The sequence below is a fragment of the Eschrichtius robustus genome, chromosome 2 (genome assembly GCF_028021215.1).
Source record: "Eschrichtius robustus isolate mEscRob2 chromosome 2, mEscRob2.pri, whole genome shotgun sequence".
Classification (NCBI taxonomy): Eukaryota; Metazoa; Chordata; class Mammalia; order Artiodactyla; family Eschrichtiidae; genus Eschrichtius; species Eschrichtius robustus.
Window position 1 is genome coordinate 57334743 of NC_090825.1, and position 15741 is coordinate 57350483.

The 15741-nt window shown below is 40.8% G+C and overlaps 1 protein-coding gene across 3 annotated transcripts in view; it reads left to right on the top strand.

Moving 5' to 3' along the window:
* Positions 1–7727, top strand: part of BTF3 (basic transcription factor 3) — a 52647-nt gene extending 44920 nt beyond the window's left edge. Inside the window, exons 1-6 of one of the 3 annotated variants that reach the window (XM_068535500.1) lie at positions 583–709; positions 1277–1345; positions 4668–4781; positions 5105–5306; positions 6458–6514; positions 7428–7727. In XM_068535500.1, the coding sequence (XP_068391601.1) occupies positions 1277–1345; positions 4668–4781; positions 5105–5306; positions 6458–6514; positions 7428–7474 (489 nt within the window). In that variant the 5' untranslated portion in view covers positions 583–709 and the 3' untranslated portion in view covers positions 7475–7727. Of the gene's footprint in view, positions 1–582; positions 710–732; positions 948–1276; positions 1346–4667; positions 4782–5104; positions 5307–6457; positions 6515–7427 lie in introns of those variants that run through there. The other 2 variants (XM_068535499.1, XM_068535501.1) reach the window with 2 other exon arrangements.
* The last annotated feature ends 8014 nt before the right edge of the window (positions 7728–15741 follow it).

Consider the following 15741-nt stretch of genomic DNA (forward strand, 5'->3'; position numbering starts at 1 on the left):
CCCATCCCCAGTCAGACTGAATCGCTGAGAGGTGGGGCTCAGGTCTGCATTCTGAACACGCTCCCCAGAAATTCTGAACCATGGTCCCGCAACCAACCAAACCACCTAATCTGTGAAAGCTAAATTAGCTTCGTTTTTTACAAAACGTCTTGGTAAAGGCTCATTCGGGCCAAAGGGGAAATTCGAAAACATTCCGATGATCGCTACAATCTACACCTCCCAGCGAATGGAGGGGTGAACACACTCTAGGCTCCCCGATTGTTTTCGCAAACGTGAACAGGCCCTTTCTTCTGAGGATGAAGAACTTGGGGATTGGGGCCCCGAGACAGGACCGACTTACTCAACCCTAACTGTGCAAAGAACCGTGCTCTCTGACCCTTCCACAGCCTTTCCCAGGGTCACTCGCGGTGCTTCCAGCCCAGTCTTTCGTTCAGTCTCCACCCGGCCGGCGCTGGCCCACGAAAGGACGGTCACAGGGTACCTTCACAAACCCGGCGACCTGAGGCTGCGCATGCGCAGCCAGCCGCTGAGCTCGCGGCGAAGTCCGTTTCCTGACTTTCCGAGGAAGTGGCGTTGCGTCACTTCCGGCCTCCCTCTAGCTGCCATCTTGCGTCCCCGCGTGTGTGCGCCTTATCTCAGCTGGTCTGCCCGAGACCCCCCTGAGCGCCAACCCTAGTCCCCCGCGCGGCCCCATTTCCGCTCCAACAAGGTACAAAAAGGCTCTGGACGCCGGCGTGGGAGGAGGACGGGAACGGGGGCGGGAAGTGCCCGGAAGGAGCGAGACAGGGAGGGACAGGGCTGAGGAGAGGAAGGCGATGCGACGGACAGGCGCACCCACTCAGGCTGACTCTCGGGGTCGAGGTCGGGCCAGGGGCGGCTGCCCTGGGGGCGAGGCGACGCCGTCTCTTCCTCCACCTCGCGGCGGAACCCGAGGACAGGAGCCTCAGGTACCGCGAGGCTTGCGGAAAGTGGCTGGGCCGGGCAGGCCCTGGCTAGGCCGAGGCGAGGCCAGGCCGGGGCCGGGGGGGTGGGAGGCGCTGACCAGCTGTGGGTTAGAGCCCTTCTTCTGGGCCGTTAAAGAGCGGGGGAGGGGTAGGAAAGCGGGTGCTCTTTGCGCTCCCTCGGAACTGAAGTTCGGGAGCTTGGCGGGGTGGATTCGGGATCCAGGCCTCGGCCTGTGTAGGACGTTTATTCCGCTGGTGTCCTGGGAAATAACGAGCGTGGAATGCTAGAGTGAACTAGATCTTTCTTCGCTGAGGGTTTCCTGTTTTTCTAGATGAAAGAAACTATCATGAACCAGGAGAAACTCGCCAAACTGCAGGCACAAGTGCGCATTGGTGGGAAAGTAAGTTTTACTAGCGTTGGGCGTTTTGGGTTTTGGAGTTTTTTTTTTTTTTTGAAGTTTTATGGTTTAGGTTTTTTTCTCCTTTGCATTTTTAATAGGATTGGCTTGTCACCTTGTCTCTAGAGGGCATTTCACAGAGCTTGCAAATCGTTATGAAGGGAGTGGCAAGGGATTAAATTAGGTATACAGTGTAGTGTATCAGTGAGACGTGTAGGTTGTAAATTAGAAGAAAAACATGCAAGCGAAGAGATAAAGAGAGCATTTAAACTGCAAACTTTGCTTTTATGTAGATGTTTTCAGTGTTACAGTATTTTAAGTAGAACAGAAGTGTTTCCTAATTTAATTAGAAAGAAAATGTGTCATTTCGGTTAGATCATCACGTGACCCTTAATACCCTTGACTTGTTTTGTCATTGGCTTTATAACCTGAGTTGTATACAGTCAGTGCTTGATTTTTATTTTATTTATTTTTTTAATAACTAAGCTAACTGAATCTAAGTTTCACCCATCTTTTCAACTTTAGTTTATGGTTGTGGATAATTGTGGTACTTAATAGTTGGAAGTTCATGCCTCTTGTAAATTAAGACCTTTTGTAATCCTTTCTTAGCTAAATACAACCCAGGGTAGTTGTGTATTTTCTAGGATATTTGAAGATGTAGTTCTTATAGGTACATTTTTTTAATTTAAGAGCAATGACTGTGGATTTGGAAATATTACCTAAGCAGATACCATTCCATTTTTGCTTTGTAATTACACTGAAACTGAGGGAATGAGAGTGATTGACGGGTGGGTTTTTAAATGATCGGGTTTTGGTTAATTGATCTTTCCTGGTGGCTGTTGGTCCCCTTCAAGGGGATTCTTTTTTGAACTTGGTAAGTTTTAGGTTCTCTAATTTACTTAAGTCAGAAGTGCACTCTAGCAGAGGTCTACCTAGTTGTATTTTACCTTATGTTAGCACATTCCTAGTATTTAACAAGGTGTGGTAGCTTGTTGAAACAGAGCGTGTCTTTACTTGGTAAAACTTGTAAAGCTTCCATGCTGCAAGTTTATTATCTATTAGTTTTACTCACTTCAAGCATTTACCTTCAAGTAGAGTCTACTGCGAAATAGCCAAAAGTTGCACTTAGATTTAAGTAATAAGATGTATATCTGTTAATTACTGGATTTTGCCAGAAGTGAAAGTATCCTGATTCCCCCCGTGCCCCCAAGCTGGTCTTCAAGATCTACACCTACCCATTAACAGCAGTAGGTGTTTCTTGTCCTTTTTAGCAATTGTTATAAGCTAGATGTGGCCTTCAGGTGCCAGGAAAACTCATATTCCTTGTGGGTCAGTGTTTGGGTGCTCTTATATTGGTATTTTTAACCATCATTCCTCTTAGTGCAGGTTTCAGAAGGAGTCATTTGAATAATGTGCTTGTGTGCCTTCTTTTTGTTGTTACTCTGATCATTAGTCTTTAACTTGTGAGTGACATCATTCTAGGGTAAAGGAAAGTCAGGGTTTTCTAGGATTCTTAAGGCTGATGTAGGATTAAACTTTGTTTATTTAATGTAGGAACTATTTCTGTCATTGTAATATGGAAACATTTTCTTCACGTTTTAAGAAACCTACTTACTGTGGAATGTGAAATTAGATGAGTTAGTGTTGCCTTAGAGAAATCTGAAAGCATTAGGTACTTTTTAGGTAAATGCTATGAAAGCCCTTTATTTCAGTAAAAATTGAGTGTAAAGTGTATGAAGCCTATAGAATGTGGGCTGGTTTTGTTTTTAGAATCTTATAGTAGTTCTTTGGAATGTCTTTTAGGGAGGATTCTTTGGAAACCAGGTATCTACATCGCTTCAAGATGATCTTTATTCTTAAAGGTTTTTGGGGGTGTTTGGCAACCAGTATTTTTTGTAGCTATTGATATTTTCTTCAGTTAAACTATGATTTGTTTAAGCCTTTATTATTGCTGGATCCTGAGAGTATAAAATTTAAGAAGTTTAAAGTCCTTAGAGGGGGACTTTAATGCTAGTAGGGGAGATAGGCATCTTAAAAAAAGCAAAACAAGACAAAAACCTCTTTTCACAGTGTAATATACATAGTGGAACAGAAGCATTTTCAAAATACAGAGATGGGAATGATTTGGTTTGGGGGTGTTAATGGCAGTTTAGGGAAGGCACAGAAGAGATGATGGCTTTAGCAGGATTTTAAAAGGATGGATAGGAATTGGTGTGGAGGTTGGAGGAAGGTGAAGTCAGTAGGTGATAGCCTTTCCATGAAGAGCCTTATGTGCTGCATGAACAGATTAGTCTGTATGAGAGGGTCCATGAGAGTGTCATTAAAGAGCTTTGAGAAGAGGGAGATTGGAGATTTGGCATATATGTACAAGAGACAAGTTTTCCTGAAGCCTGTATTCTGTTCATTCATCAAGATGTGTGCTTTCAATGAATCAGATACCGTACTCAATAGTAGGTTTATCGCAATAAACAGAATCGAAGCCCTCGAGGAGCTTACGTTCTAGTGAGGGAAGACAATAAAATGTATTTCTCTCTTATAAGTGTTATGAAGAAAAATAAACCTGGATAGACAGGAAATGAATGTGGGAATTACTGTTTTTCATTGGGTAGTTGGGAAAGGCCACTCCAATATGGTGACGTAAGAACGGAGATCTGTAGTGAGGTAGGGAGCCATGCAGATGTTAGGGGAAGAAGGGAACAGTATATGCAAAGGCTCCTGTTTGGCCTTTTTAAGGAACAGCAAAGAGGTTTATTTGGCTGAAGATGAGTTTACATGTGTGATAGAAGATGGAGTGTCAAGAGTGGCATAGAGGGGCAGGGCAGATCGTGTGGGACCTGCTAGGTTAAGATAGATTTTACTTCAGATTTTACTCTTGGATGCTGTAGAAGTCTATATATAGACATATTTGTGTCTTATAGTATCTTGTCTATGAATATTAATGGATGTTGATTTTTCTTTAATATAAAAACTGAAAAGGTTAATGGTTCTGGATATGGAGTTTCTAAATGAGGCTTAATTTAGGTTGGCACATGCTCACTTATAGAGCAGATAATGTAAAAAGTAGAACTTTGAAAAGATCATTCCTTTATATCTGGCAAAACTAGAAGCTTAGAAGTTATGAAGGATTTTTAGACAATTCCTTTCATTCTCCTCTTTTGGCTTCCATCGGTGCCTTAATATACCTACTCACTGCATAAAAGTTTGTGGTTATGGTAATTTTCTTACACAGATTGAGAGGTCAGAAAGGAATTAGAAACTGTCCATTTGAAAATGACTCTTGTGGTATAAACATATGCCGTGTTCTTTCCTTTTCTCCCCACTTTAGGGAACTGCTCGCAGAAAGAAGAAGGTGGTTCATAGAACAGCCACAGCAGACGACAAAAAACTTCAGTTCTCTTTAAAGAAGTTAGGGGTAAACAATATCTCTGGTATTGAAGAGGTAAGTGTCAGATTTTATTTTACAAAAATAAGATTTGATTGAAAACTTAAATGTTCGTGCGTTAAATGATTTTTTTGACTCTATTGCCAACAGAATTTCATCTCTCTCTAAAATATGTTTCTACTCTATTAATATCAGGGAGATTGCTAAGTGTAAAAGGGATTAGATTGCACTTTCCATTTCAGGCAGAATTTTGCTTGTGCATCATGGTGAAATACTAGGTTACTTAGGTAGACTTCAGCTTTTGCTTAATACAGCGTTTGGTTTTAAAGGGATTTTGGTGAGTGTTGCTAATTTAACAATTTTTTTTTTTTTCTTTTTAGGTGAATATGTTCACAAACCAAGGAACAGTGATCCACTTTAACAACCCTAAAGTTCAGGCATCTCTGGCAGCAAACACTTTCACCATTACAGGCCATGCTGAGACAAAGCAGCTGACAGAAATGCTACCCAGCATCTTAAACCAGCTTGGCGCAGACAGTCTGACCAGTTTAAGGAGACTGGCTGAAGCTCTGCCCAAACAATGTGAGTTTCCTAGTAGCAGTTTTGCCCAGGGTTACTGATTTGTCAGTAAATTTCTAAGATTTAGGGTGTACAGTGGATATGAATATTTTTAAATTTGGAAATGCAGACTTTCCTCTAAGAAATACCAATTTTTATACTGATTTTAAGCAGGTGTTCTTGGTGTGTTAAATAATTTATCTAGTATGCTTTGATCGTTACACTTGATTAAGTGGAATGTTTGCTTTCTACTAGCTTTCTGTTTTGGATCAGAGACTAAAAATTTTACTTTATTAGCTGGAAATGACGAAAATGTTAATTTGGGCTTCTGTTTTTTTTAATAACTGACAGGTAATTGAAATATATTTAAATATATTATAAATTATTAAACTTCTTCAGTTGTACAAATTCAGTTGGTATTACCAATAGTCTTTAAGAATTGGCCTCCTGCTATTCTGGTGTTTTTAATTATACTGTAATAAGGATTTTGTTCGGGGCAGAAAATTGTGTGGTTGAATAGGTGTATATCAGGGGGTATAGCTACTTTATGCTGAAGCTCTCTGATTAAAATTTTGAGGAATGGAAATGTAGAAGTGAGACAGGTTTATTATATGATCTGCTGTTTAGTCATCCATGTTTTTCTTGGGGTTTGCTCACTCTGCTTTAATCAGTTTGTGTGTGTTGGTGTTTTTTGTTTGTTTGTTTTGTCATGCCGAAAGACCTAAGAGGTTCTAGAAAGTCTTAGGCTTTCAGAGCTGAGGTAGGCTTTTGAAGGATTCCACTGAAAATTGTACAGGGCTAGTACTGTGAGGTCTCAGCTCTCAAGTGTCGTTCATTTTCTTGTGTAATAAAAGGAAAGTGGAGGCTTACCAGTCAAAGGCACTTTTAATTTTTTGATTATTTTATTTTCACTTCAGTAAAGGTTTTTTGGTATGTAGGTTTACCTGTACCCTGTTGTAGGTGAGAGAGATTGAAAGGAGAATGGGTTTGGAATTTGGTGTGTTGGCTGGTACTAGTATTCTAGCTCATTTGTAGACGTCAGACTATCATGCTGTTGCTAGTACTGTAAAAGAAATCCCAAATGTCACCATAAACATAAGTTGTAACAACACTTGACCATTCGTCTGTTGTTGTTTTGGTTAGTGTTCATTGAACATTTACATTTCCTTTCACAGCTGTGGATGGAAAAGCACCACTTGCTACTGGAGAGGATGATGATGATGAAGTTCCAGGTAGGAACTTTCACTTGTGGTTAAACTAGAGAATCTCAGCAAGGGAGAACGAAGAATCTTTGTACTATAGGAAAGATTACCCTAGGCCAGGGGTTGGGGAGGTATGTGAAATAGGGTAAAGTGGGGCAAAGGGAGAATGAGAAAAATAATGCAGTGTTACTCACCTGGGAGTTAGGTTTGTAGGCTTGGTTTTTCTCTGTTTGGGATCCCAAAAAGGTATCTAACCTTAAATATTGTGTAAATAGATAACGTATGTAATAACCTAAATATAGTAGGTACTTGCAGATCACAAATGACCCTTGTTTCCTACTTTGAGATCCATAAATGTATGAGAAGGCATGGAGAAGTTGTAGAAAAATCTTCTATATAATCATTCTGAAATCAGCAGAAAAACTCCTTTGGCAATCATGAGGCATTTTTCTATCCTAGCTGTTATTGGATAATTTATTTTGTTGTAAAACAGGTATTGGGCAGTAGACTCCCTAGACTCAGAAATATTTCCACATTGCATAGACAGGTATCCTCAGGAATCCAGGAAAACTTCAAATTGTGTGTCATGGTATTCTTTGATTCTGTCCCCCACATAACTAATATTACTTAACTAATTCTTGGAGTGGGGCAGGAATGGGTAGGGCATATACATATTCTTTAAGCATAATATTTATGTCATTGGCAAGTTAATAATTTCCCTCTTTCCCTTGTATTAATTATATGCCAAAATATACACTTCAAAATATGTCAAATTGAGTAGTGGTCTCATTGGAAATAAAAACAGGTGTCTAGATTTATATCCTAATTTAACTGTAGGATATATTTTGAGAGCATTTCCCTATCTTCTTTTTAAGACCTGCTGATTATTTTTGTAGACTTGGCTTTTTTTTCTGAGTTTTTACTTTTTTTTTCCTTTTCCTAGATCTTGTGGAGAATTTTGATGAGGCTTCCAAGAATGAAGCAAACTGAATTGAGTCAGCTTCTGAAGAAGATAAATCTTGAAGTTACTGGGAGCTGCTATTTTATATTATGACTGCTTTTTAAAATTTTGTTTATGGATCTGATAAAATCTAGATCTCTAATATTTTTAAGCCCAAGCCCCTGGACACTGCAGCTCTTTTCAGTTTTTGCTTATATACAATTCATTCTTTGCAGCTAATTAAGCTGAGGAAGCCTGGGAATAAAGTTTCAAACAAAGATTAATAAAGTTCTTTGCTTAGTATACGGTTTTATATTTTATTTCATTGATACTGATTTGTATACAGAAAGCAAAATGGTTTATAGAAAGCTAATCATGGCATGTAATATGACTGATAACCATGGATGGAATCTGATTAAAGATTTAAAATGACAGTGTAAGTATCAAAGGTGGTTTAAAGTTCTTATGTCTGAAAACTTTTTTCTGCAGCAGGCCTCAGGGCTTCCATGGTTTGTGATGGGTGTAATTATGAGACTAGCATATTCCTTCGTGGGTAAGCAAGGAGTATTTTTCTCTTAATATTGTCTATATTGTAAACATATACTGAGTGCCTTATATGTATTATAACACTTAATTTTCTCTCATTTAATTCTCAATCTATGAAGTAGGGACTAGTAGCTCCATTTTGTAGATATAACCGAGGTTACATCAAAAAAGTTAAAGTAGTTAATCTCTTAACTCCATTCTATGTAGTGTATTTTCTAAGATACCTGAAAAAAAGTAGTGTTTGTGTTAGGAATGTCATCGTATCTTCCTTAAGTGATAACACTTTAAATGAATAGGACTACTTTTTTCTTTAAACTTGTTTTTGTTACTTTTTAAGTTAACAGTAATATTGACATGCATGTATACAGTTGTAAGAATTTTAACACATAATATGACTGCCACCATAGAATACTGAACAGTTCCATTACCCCAGAAAATTCCCTCAATATAGGGCTACTTTTAAAAAATTGTATTAGCAGTCATAATGCCTTAGTTTCTGCTTGCAATAATAAGAATTCATTTTAAATTTTCATTCTAATTGGAAAGTACCTTTTGAAGGTACTATACAGCTATATCTAAAAGTCAACTATTAACTCAAAAATGAGATGCTGTGCAAAAAATATTTGCACATCTTAACATTGTATTTTCTTCAAAGGATGTGTATCAGTTCTGTTAAGGTATACTGCTACAGTAAGCAGGACTAAGTCTCAGTGGTTTACAAAATTAGGAAACAAGTACATGTCTCCAGACTGCTGTGGGTTAGGTTGGGCTGTGCTGCATACTCACTCCAGGTCCCAGACTGATGGAGCAACCTCTATTTGGGACACTCAGTTTCCTGGCAGAGTGAGAAGATGGTGGGTCACGTGCTGGCTCTTAAAGTGATACGAGTATCACTTCTGGTATATAATTGGCCAAGGCAAGTGGAGTGGCTTACCTGGAGGGCAGAGGGTTTGGAAGTCTTGGAGTAGAGCCTGAGGATTTACATATCTGATAAGCTCCCAGGTGATGCTAGTGCATTTCCACTGGTGATGCTTCCTTTGAGCAGCACAACTAGAGATTTTCCCAACTCATCCCAAGAGATTGCAGTGACAGAGGCTGATTTGAGCATGTGAAGATGGCCGCTGTCTGAATATCCTTATAGTTATTTGCCTTAGATCTGTATAGGAAAGGGACTAAATAGAGAAGTGCAATAGATTTCTAGGCCACTTGCTGCTTGTAGCAGATGCTGGCTAAGGTTAGTACTGTTTTGCCTGCGCTTAGAGACTTTTTTTTCTCCCAACAACCTCTAAAAATGTTATTTCTTTGGTCCATTATTTAAAGGATCTGGTGGTGTGTGTTGGTGGCTATAGACAGGTAAGAAAGGTTTTTCTTGTAACATTTTCAGTATCAAGATAGGCAGGGTTACGCTACAGTTAGAAATGACTAGAAACTTTAGTTGCTACAAAGATTTGTTCGTCAGGCTTGATGTTTGTGGTTTGCCTGTGGCTGGGCTCCACTTTACTTCAAGAACAGCCTCTAATCAGAACATTTCCAGTCTCAGGACAAGGAAAAGAGATGGCAAACAATCAGCTGGCTCTTCAGACTTAGACGTTGGGAAGTGATACACATCATTAAATTTCGGCAGCCAGAGCAAGTCACATATGTAGTCAAGTCTGATGGCCATGAGGATTGGGGAAGTATAATCCTCCCCCAGAGCAAGATAGCAGATTTTTTTTAAAACAATAATACAATCTACCATATCCTTATAATTTTTCTTAAATTGCCCACAATTCCTGTGGCTATTATGTTAAGCACTGTATAACTCATTTTATATCATCTTACTGATTGTCATAACAATCTCCCCCAAAGAGCCACATTATTCGGATAAGGAAACCCTTAAAACATACCCCTTAAGTGGTAGAGTGAGATTCAAACCCAGGTCTGCTCTTTTGACCTCAGTACCTATTGGAAAGAATTTCAGGTCCTGGCAGGCTGGAGGGGCAGATGATTCTAGTCTGGTTGATCTTTTGGCTGTTGTCCCAATTTGCTGGCTGTTGTCCACTGCTTTTAAGACTAGCCCTGAGCCAAACTTACTTTCAGCTGGATCTGAACCAGGGTTACACTAATGAAGAGATATGAACTCATTGATTATGAACTCAGGATTCTTAGGATTAATACTCTTTATTTGTTGAACTAACCGACCTAGAGTACACTTGTGTCATCCCCATTATAACCCTGTGTTGTAAGGGCAGAAAGCTACATTCTAAAATTTGGAAACAAGTTTTTAAAAATATGGGTCAAAGGTCACTGACGGTTGGGTCTGATTTCTACCAATCATTTTTTTCTCTATTCCATAACACTGGACTTGTGCTTCAGTTGATTTCTACCAATCATTTTTTTCTCTATTCCATAACACTGGATTTGTGCTTTGGTAGCTCTCCCCACCCCACCCCTTTAAGATACATATGCTGTGGGGAGAGAAATCTTAAGGGGACTAATAACAGTTTTTAGCCTTTCCAAAACAATAGTTAGAAAAGTCTTCTATTCACATAAATTTTCATGACTCCAATCAGCACAGTCTTGACTGCCATCTTTGCAGCGAGTTCTGGGAATGCAGGCACAGTCGGCAAAGAAAACAGTATCACATCTGTAGCCTGAACACTTTGGGCGCTGTGAAACTAGACAATTTTATTTATTTTTAAAACCATAACTGTTAAAATGTCAAGGTGAACTGGAAAAGATACTATTGGAAAAAAATAGCCATTTGGATTTTTAAAATATTAGGGAAGACTGTCCAAGAGGAATATTGCAGATGTTTATTAAAGATTCTACATATTTGGGTGAAAGAATTTGTACTCTGAAAAACCAAGAAGAGTACTGTTTCTCTCTATCAGCCTGAGAATAAACATACTGACACACTGCGTAAACAAGGAAAGGTCCATATGAGTTTATACGTTCAATAAGCAAGGAAGAGAATCAGTATTTGGTAATTGGCAGCTAGCAAGAAAGATCTGTTTATACTTCTAGTCTTTTGTTGTCAACACATTGTTAGATAACATGCAACTCCTAGGAAGCATTTCTATTTCTGCCTTCCATGAGGACTAGACAAAAGGCAGGATATGATCTATTTAGCGTACTTTATTTCCGATGAGTCTTTTACATTGCTGATTGGGGCCATGTGGTATTGGAAGGGTATCTACCACCGTGGTTTTAGAATAATCCAGTTTACCAGACTGTAAAGTGATCAGGGGTGCTGCACAGTGTTAAACCACCATAGAGAACACTGTGGAAGGCAGAGAGGAGAGTGGAGGAGGAAGGGCAAAAGGTTAAATAAACAACAACAACAAAAAATCTTTGAAAGTCAAAGCATTCAACAGACTTTTCTTTGATCTTTACTAAAATTTCCAAAGAAATCAAACAATTTTGGTAACAGACAAGAATTGTCCGTCAAGGTTAATCTTAATCTTTGTTAATCTTTGCAAATCTGGCTTTATTTGCTTCTTAGCTAGAGAACTCACCTACCTTAAATATGCAAACTATTGGAAGTGATAGAATTGCTTAACTGTGAATGTAAATATCCTTAGGAAGGTTTCTGAGCATGAGTTAATTGATGTGGCTGAAATGTAAGGGTAGCAACTCCAAGAACCCATTAAAACCTTAATTACATATTTTCATCTTTACCTGATTCATCTGAACAATCCCCACAGTCGTTTCTTGTGTCACACACCTTGTCTACGTATGTCCAAGTCTTCTGGTTGGGACACTTGAATATCAAGTTTTGTGAGAGACTGCTGGGCATTTGGCCTGTATAGACAACAGCATTATTTCTCATAGAAACATTCGTTCATTGATAATGTTTTAATTATAATTCTGAATTTTAGATACTAGTTGCTGGTGACTGCTTTTTAATTTGGATTGTTTGTCCACCTCACCACAATATGTGGCAGACTCATCTTCACTGTGACTGCAGTTCAGCCTGCCGTTACAGAGCAGGGAGGGGGGCAAGCAAGTAGAGAGGTCCTCACACAAGAAGCCCAGTCGCTGTGAAGCTGTTTTACATGGTCGATACAACAAATCTGGAAGATTTATAAGACAAGTACTGGATGTTGACATATGCACCTGTGACCATGAACATCAAGCTCTAATAATAGAATAACCTGCCTTTAATAATCCGCTTTCTTCTTCCCCCTTTTGCTTCTTTCTATTGTTCTTTTTCCCATGATTTCCTCTCCTCCCTTTCTTTCTTTTTCTCCCCCATGCTCCCAAACTCTCTAGGCCGACTTAGCTTGCATTTCTTGCAATGCCAGTGGCCTTTGGGTAAACAAGTATGTACTCATTCCTGCCTGAGAAGGAAGGTGACCAGGAGGGGGCATCGAGCCTGGTATCTGCTTTGAGCTTCTCCACACATTGGTTCTGTGTATCTGTGATTTTCCCTCTGCTTTTCTTAGCTAGAAATGAGAGCAAAGATAAATTGCTCCACCAACCTCAAGGGGACACTGTGGGCTAAGTTGAGATCACTGTTTAAATGCAATGAATCTACTAAAAAATGTGTGGGAGTTTATCAGAATAATGTGATAATATTTTTTAAAGAAATTTAAGTACTGTAAAATTTTGATGGAAGTTAAGAGGTAAATAGCAGATAGGTAACACATATCTCAAACATTTACACCTGAAATAACGTATTGCCAGAAAATTCTCGCTTGGTGTGTGTAGTGGTAAATAGGAAATATTTTAAATACCTGGGTTAGAGTTGGTGAGGGCTTGGGGAAGGTGCATTTTGCATCTTGAAAGTTTTATAGTTGGACTAGGTTAATAATTTAAGAAGCAGGTAACACTACTGTGTGTATCCCTTAATCCATGAGGTGCTTGGACTGTGCTTGTGGCTGGTTTCACTCAAATTGCTAACAATATTTATTACCCCACCCAACCTCACTTAACACTGAACGATATGCTCTCCTGTATTGTTCACCACTGTATCCCTGGTCTCCCTAAATATGGCAGAAACTCCTTGCAGATAGAAACCATGTCCTGTGTAAGCTTCAGAGTTGGGCAGACCTGGAATGGAACCCCTGGCTTGTCGATTTACCAGCTGTGTGATCCTGGGCAAGTCACCTAACTTCCCTGAGTCTCTGTTCTTAATGGTTATAACAACAACCACCTCTCAAGGTTGTTGAAAAGAATGGAGTAAAGATGAGATGTGTTAGGTGTCCAGAGCAATGGTTGGCACATAGCACGTGCCAACCATCAATTATCAGTGGACTCACTCCATATCACCCATATCAGGAGACTCACTCATTTTGGAAATACATGGGGGATAAATATACTCTTGCTGGTGGAGTGAATTATTGACAGATCCATCACCTAGGGAAGAGACATACTTGCAGGTTTTATAGGTATCCCAAAGGTGATCCCAAGACTGATCACAGCAGCCATCACTCCGAGCACAAGAAATGCCATGCAGGAAATCCAGAGACACTGCTTTGTGGGAGGCCAGCATTGCTCTTATCACAACAGAACACACAGACACAGAGGAGAACAAGTTATCTTGGGGCAGAGGCTCGGGTTGGGGGTATGGTGTAAATTAGCCAGCTGTTGTCCGTGTTTATCTCAGTGTGAAAGGCAGGAGACAACATTCAGGACCTTAAATGTGTGCTTCGAGTTGTAGTGGTGCTTTTCCTGTCTAGTATCTAATTCAGTCTCCGAGCAACAGGCCTTTTGATGAATGGGTGTTGGTCCCTCGGTTGTAAATGAAGCTTTGAAATGAAGGAACAGGGCCAGTGAGATGGAGTGACTTCTGAGGTTTATACTGAGGTAAGGGGAACTGTCTCACCTGACTCTCAGGTCTCCTGGTTCCCTATCCAGGGCTGTGGCTACTGTGCCAGTGTTTCCCCAAACCTGGCTTTCAGGCTACCTACCTGAGAATCACGGAAGGAAATACAGATTCCTGGGCTCCCCCCAGACATACAGAATCTCTAGGGGGTGGGGCAGGGGGGTCTGAATATTTTTTGAGCACCTCAGGTCACTCTTACACACACCACAGTTTGGGAACTACAGCCCTGTGCCAAAGATGAAATGGCAGACCTTGGTCTTGGGTTCCGAGCATTCCAAAGGACATTGCTTGCTGGTTCTGGAGTGAGCAGTCCTGGAAGAACAGGAGAGGCAGCTGCCTGACTGGTTTTACTGGCACGCCACGAAGAGAAAAACTGCTCAGACTACTCTCGATCTTTCCTCAGAGTTCGGCAGCACTGCTTTTTGCAAGCAGTGAGACTCACCCTTGATATTTCTGTGGTGACCCATTGGCCAGAGTTCCTGATATCTCTGAACCTTCTTCTGGGGCCTGAGTCTGCAGTCAAACCCCCTTGTGTGTAAACAGTACATTGTAATAGAAGAGAGACAGGATGGCATCTTTTCATGGGAACCAGTCCTAGACTCCAAGGCTTTTTTTGTTCCTCTGACGAGGATAAACATTATTTTATCTCCAACACCTAATAGTGCTTCAGAGTCAACAGCCCTATCGTGTAGCTGTGAACGTTCACATTACTGGTGAAGAAATTTAGGCTTAAAAAATCTTAGGGGGCTTCCCTGGTGGCGCAGTGGTTGAGAGTCTGCCTGCCAATGCAGGGGACACGGGTTCGAGCCCTGGTCTGGGAAGATCCCACGTGCCGCGGAGCAGCTGGGCCCGTGAGCCACAATTACTGAGCCTGCGCATCTGGAGCCTGTGCTCCACAACAAGAGAGGCTGCGATAGTGAGAGGCCCGCGCACCGCGATGAAGAGTGGCCCCCACTTGCCACAAGTAGAGAAAGCCCTCGCACAGAAACGAAGACCCAACACAGCCATAAAATAAATAAAATAATAAATACTTAAAAAAAAAAAAAAAAGAAAAGGTCACAGCCAGTAAGTGGTAGAACCAGGTGCTGGGATGCAATCAGACACGCCAAGGCTTTTTGCCACCTCACAGAGCTCCACTGAAGATCCTCCCTCAGCTGGATCACAAACACCAGGAAGCTCTTGCCCCTGAAACCAAAGTCTTCTGCTCCTGGGGTCGGTGTTATTTTGTCCTTCCCACAGCAGCTACAGCCTTTTAAAATGCTCTCACTCGGGCTTCCCTGGTGGCGCAGTGGTTGAGAGTCTGCCTGCCAATGCAGGGGACACGGGTTCGAGCCCTGGTCTGGGAAGATCCCACATGCCGCGGAGCAACTGGGCCCGTGAGCCACAATTACCGAGCCTGCGCGTCTGGAGCCTGTGCTCCGCAACAAGAGAGGCCGCGATAGTGAGAGGCCCACGCACCGCGATGAAGAGTGGACCCCGCTTGCCACAACTAGAGAAAGCCCTAGCACAGAAATGAAGACCCAACACAGCCATAAATAAATAAATTAATAATTGGAAAAAAAAATGTTTAAAATGCTCTCACTCTTTGAAAATCCCCCTCTGGGACCCTATCCTCTGCCTATAATTGGGTATATAGGAGAAAGCTTTATGTAAAAAACATTTTTTACATAGTCAAATTTGTAATAGGAGATGCTAAATGCTAAACAATACTAAAACACTTCAGTCACTTTCAATATTTAAACATCCATTTACTGGACTTCCTTGATGGTCCAGTGGTTAAGACTCCGTACGTCTACTGCAGGGGGCACAGGTTCGACCCCTGGTCTGGGAATCAAGATCCCACATATGGCGCGGCCAACAAAAACAACAACAAATCTGTTTACTAAAAGTGATCAAATAAGCTACTCACTTTTATATGATTGGTACTCGACTGTGCAAAACAGTCATATAGAAACACTAAGC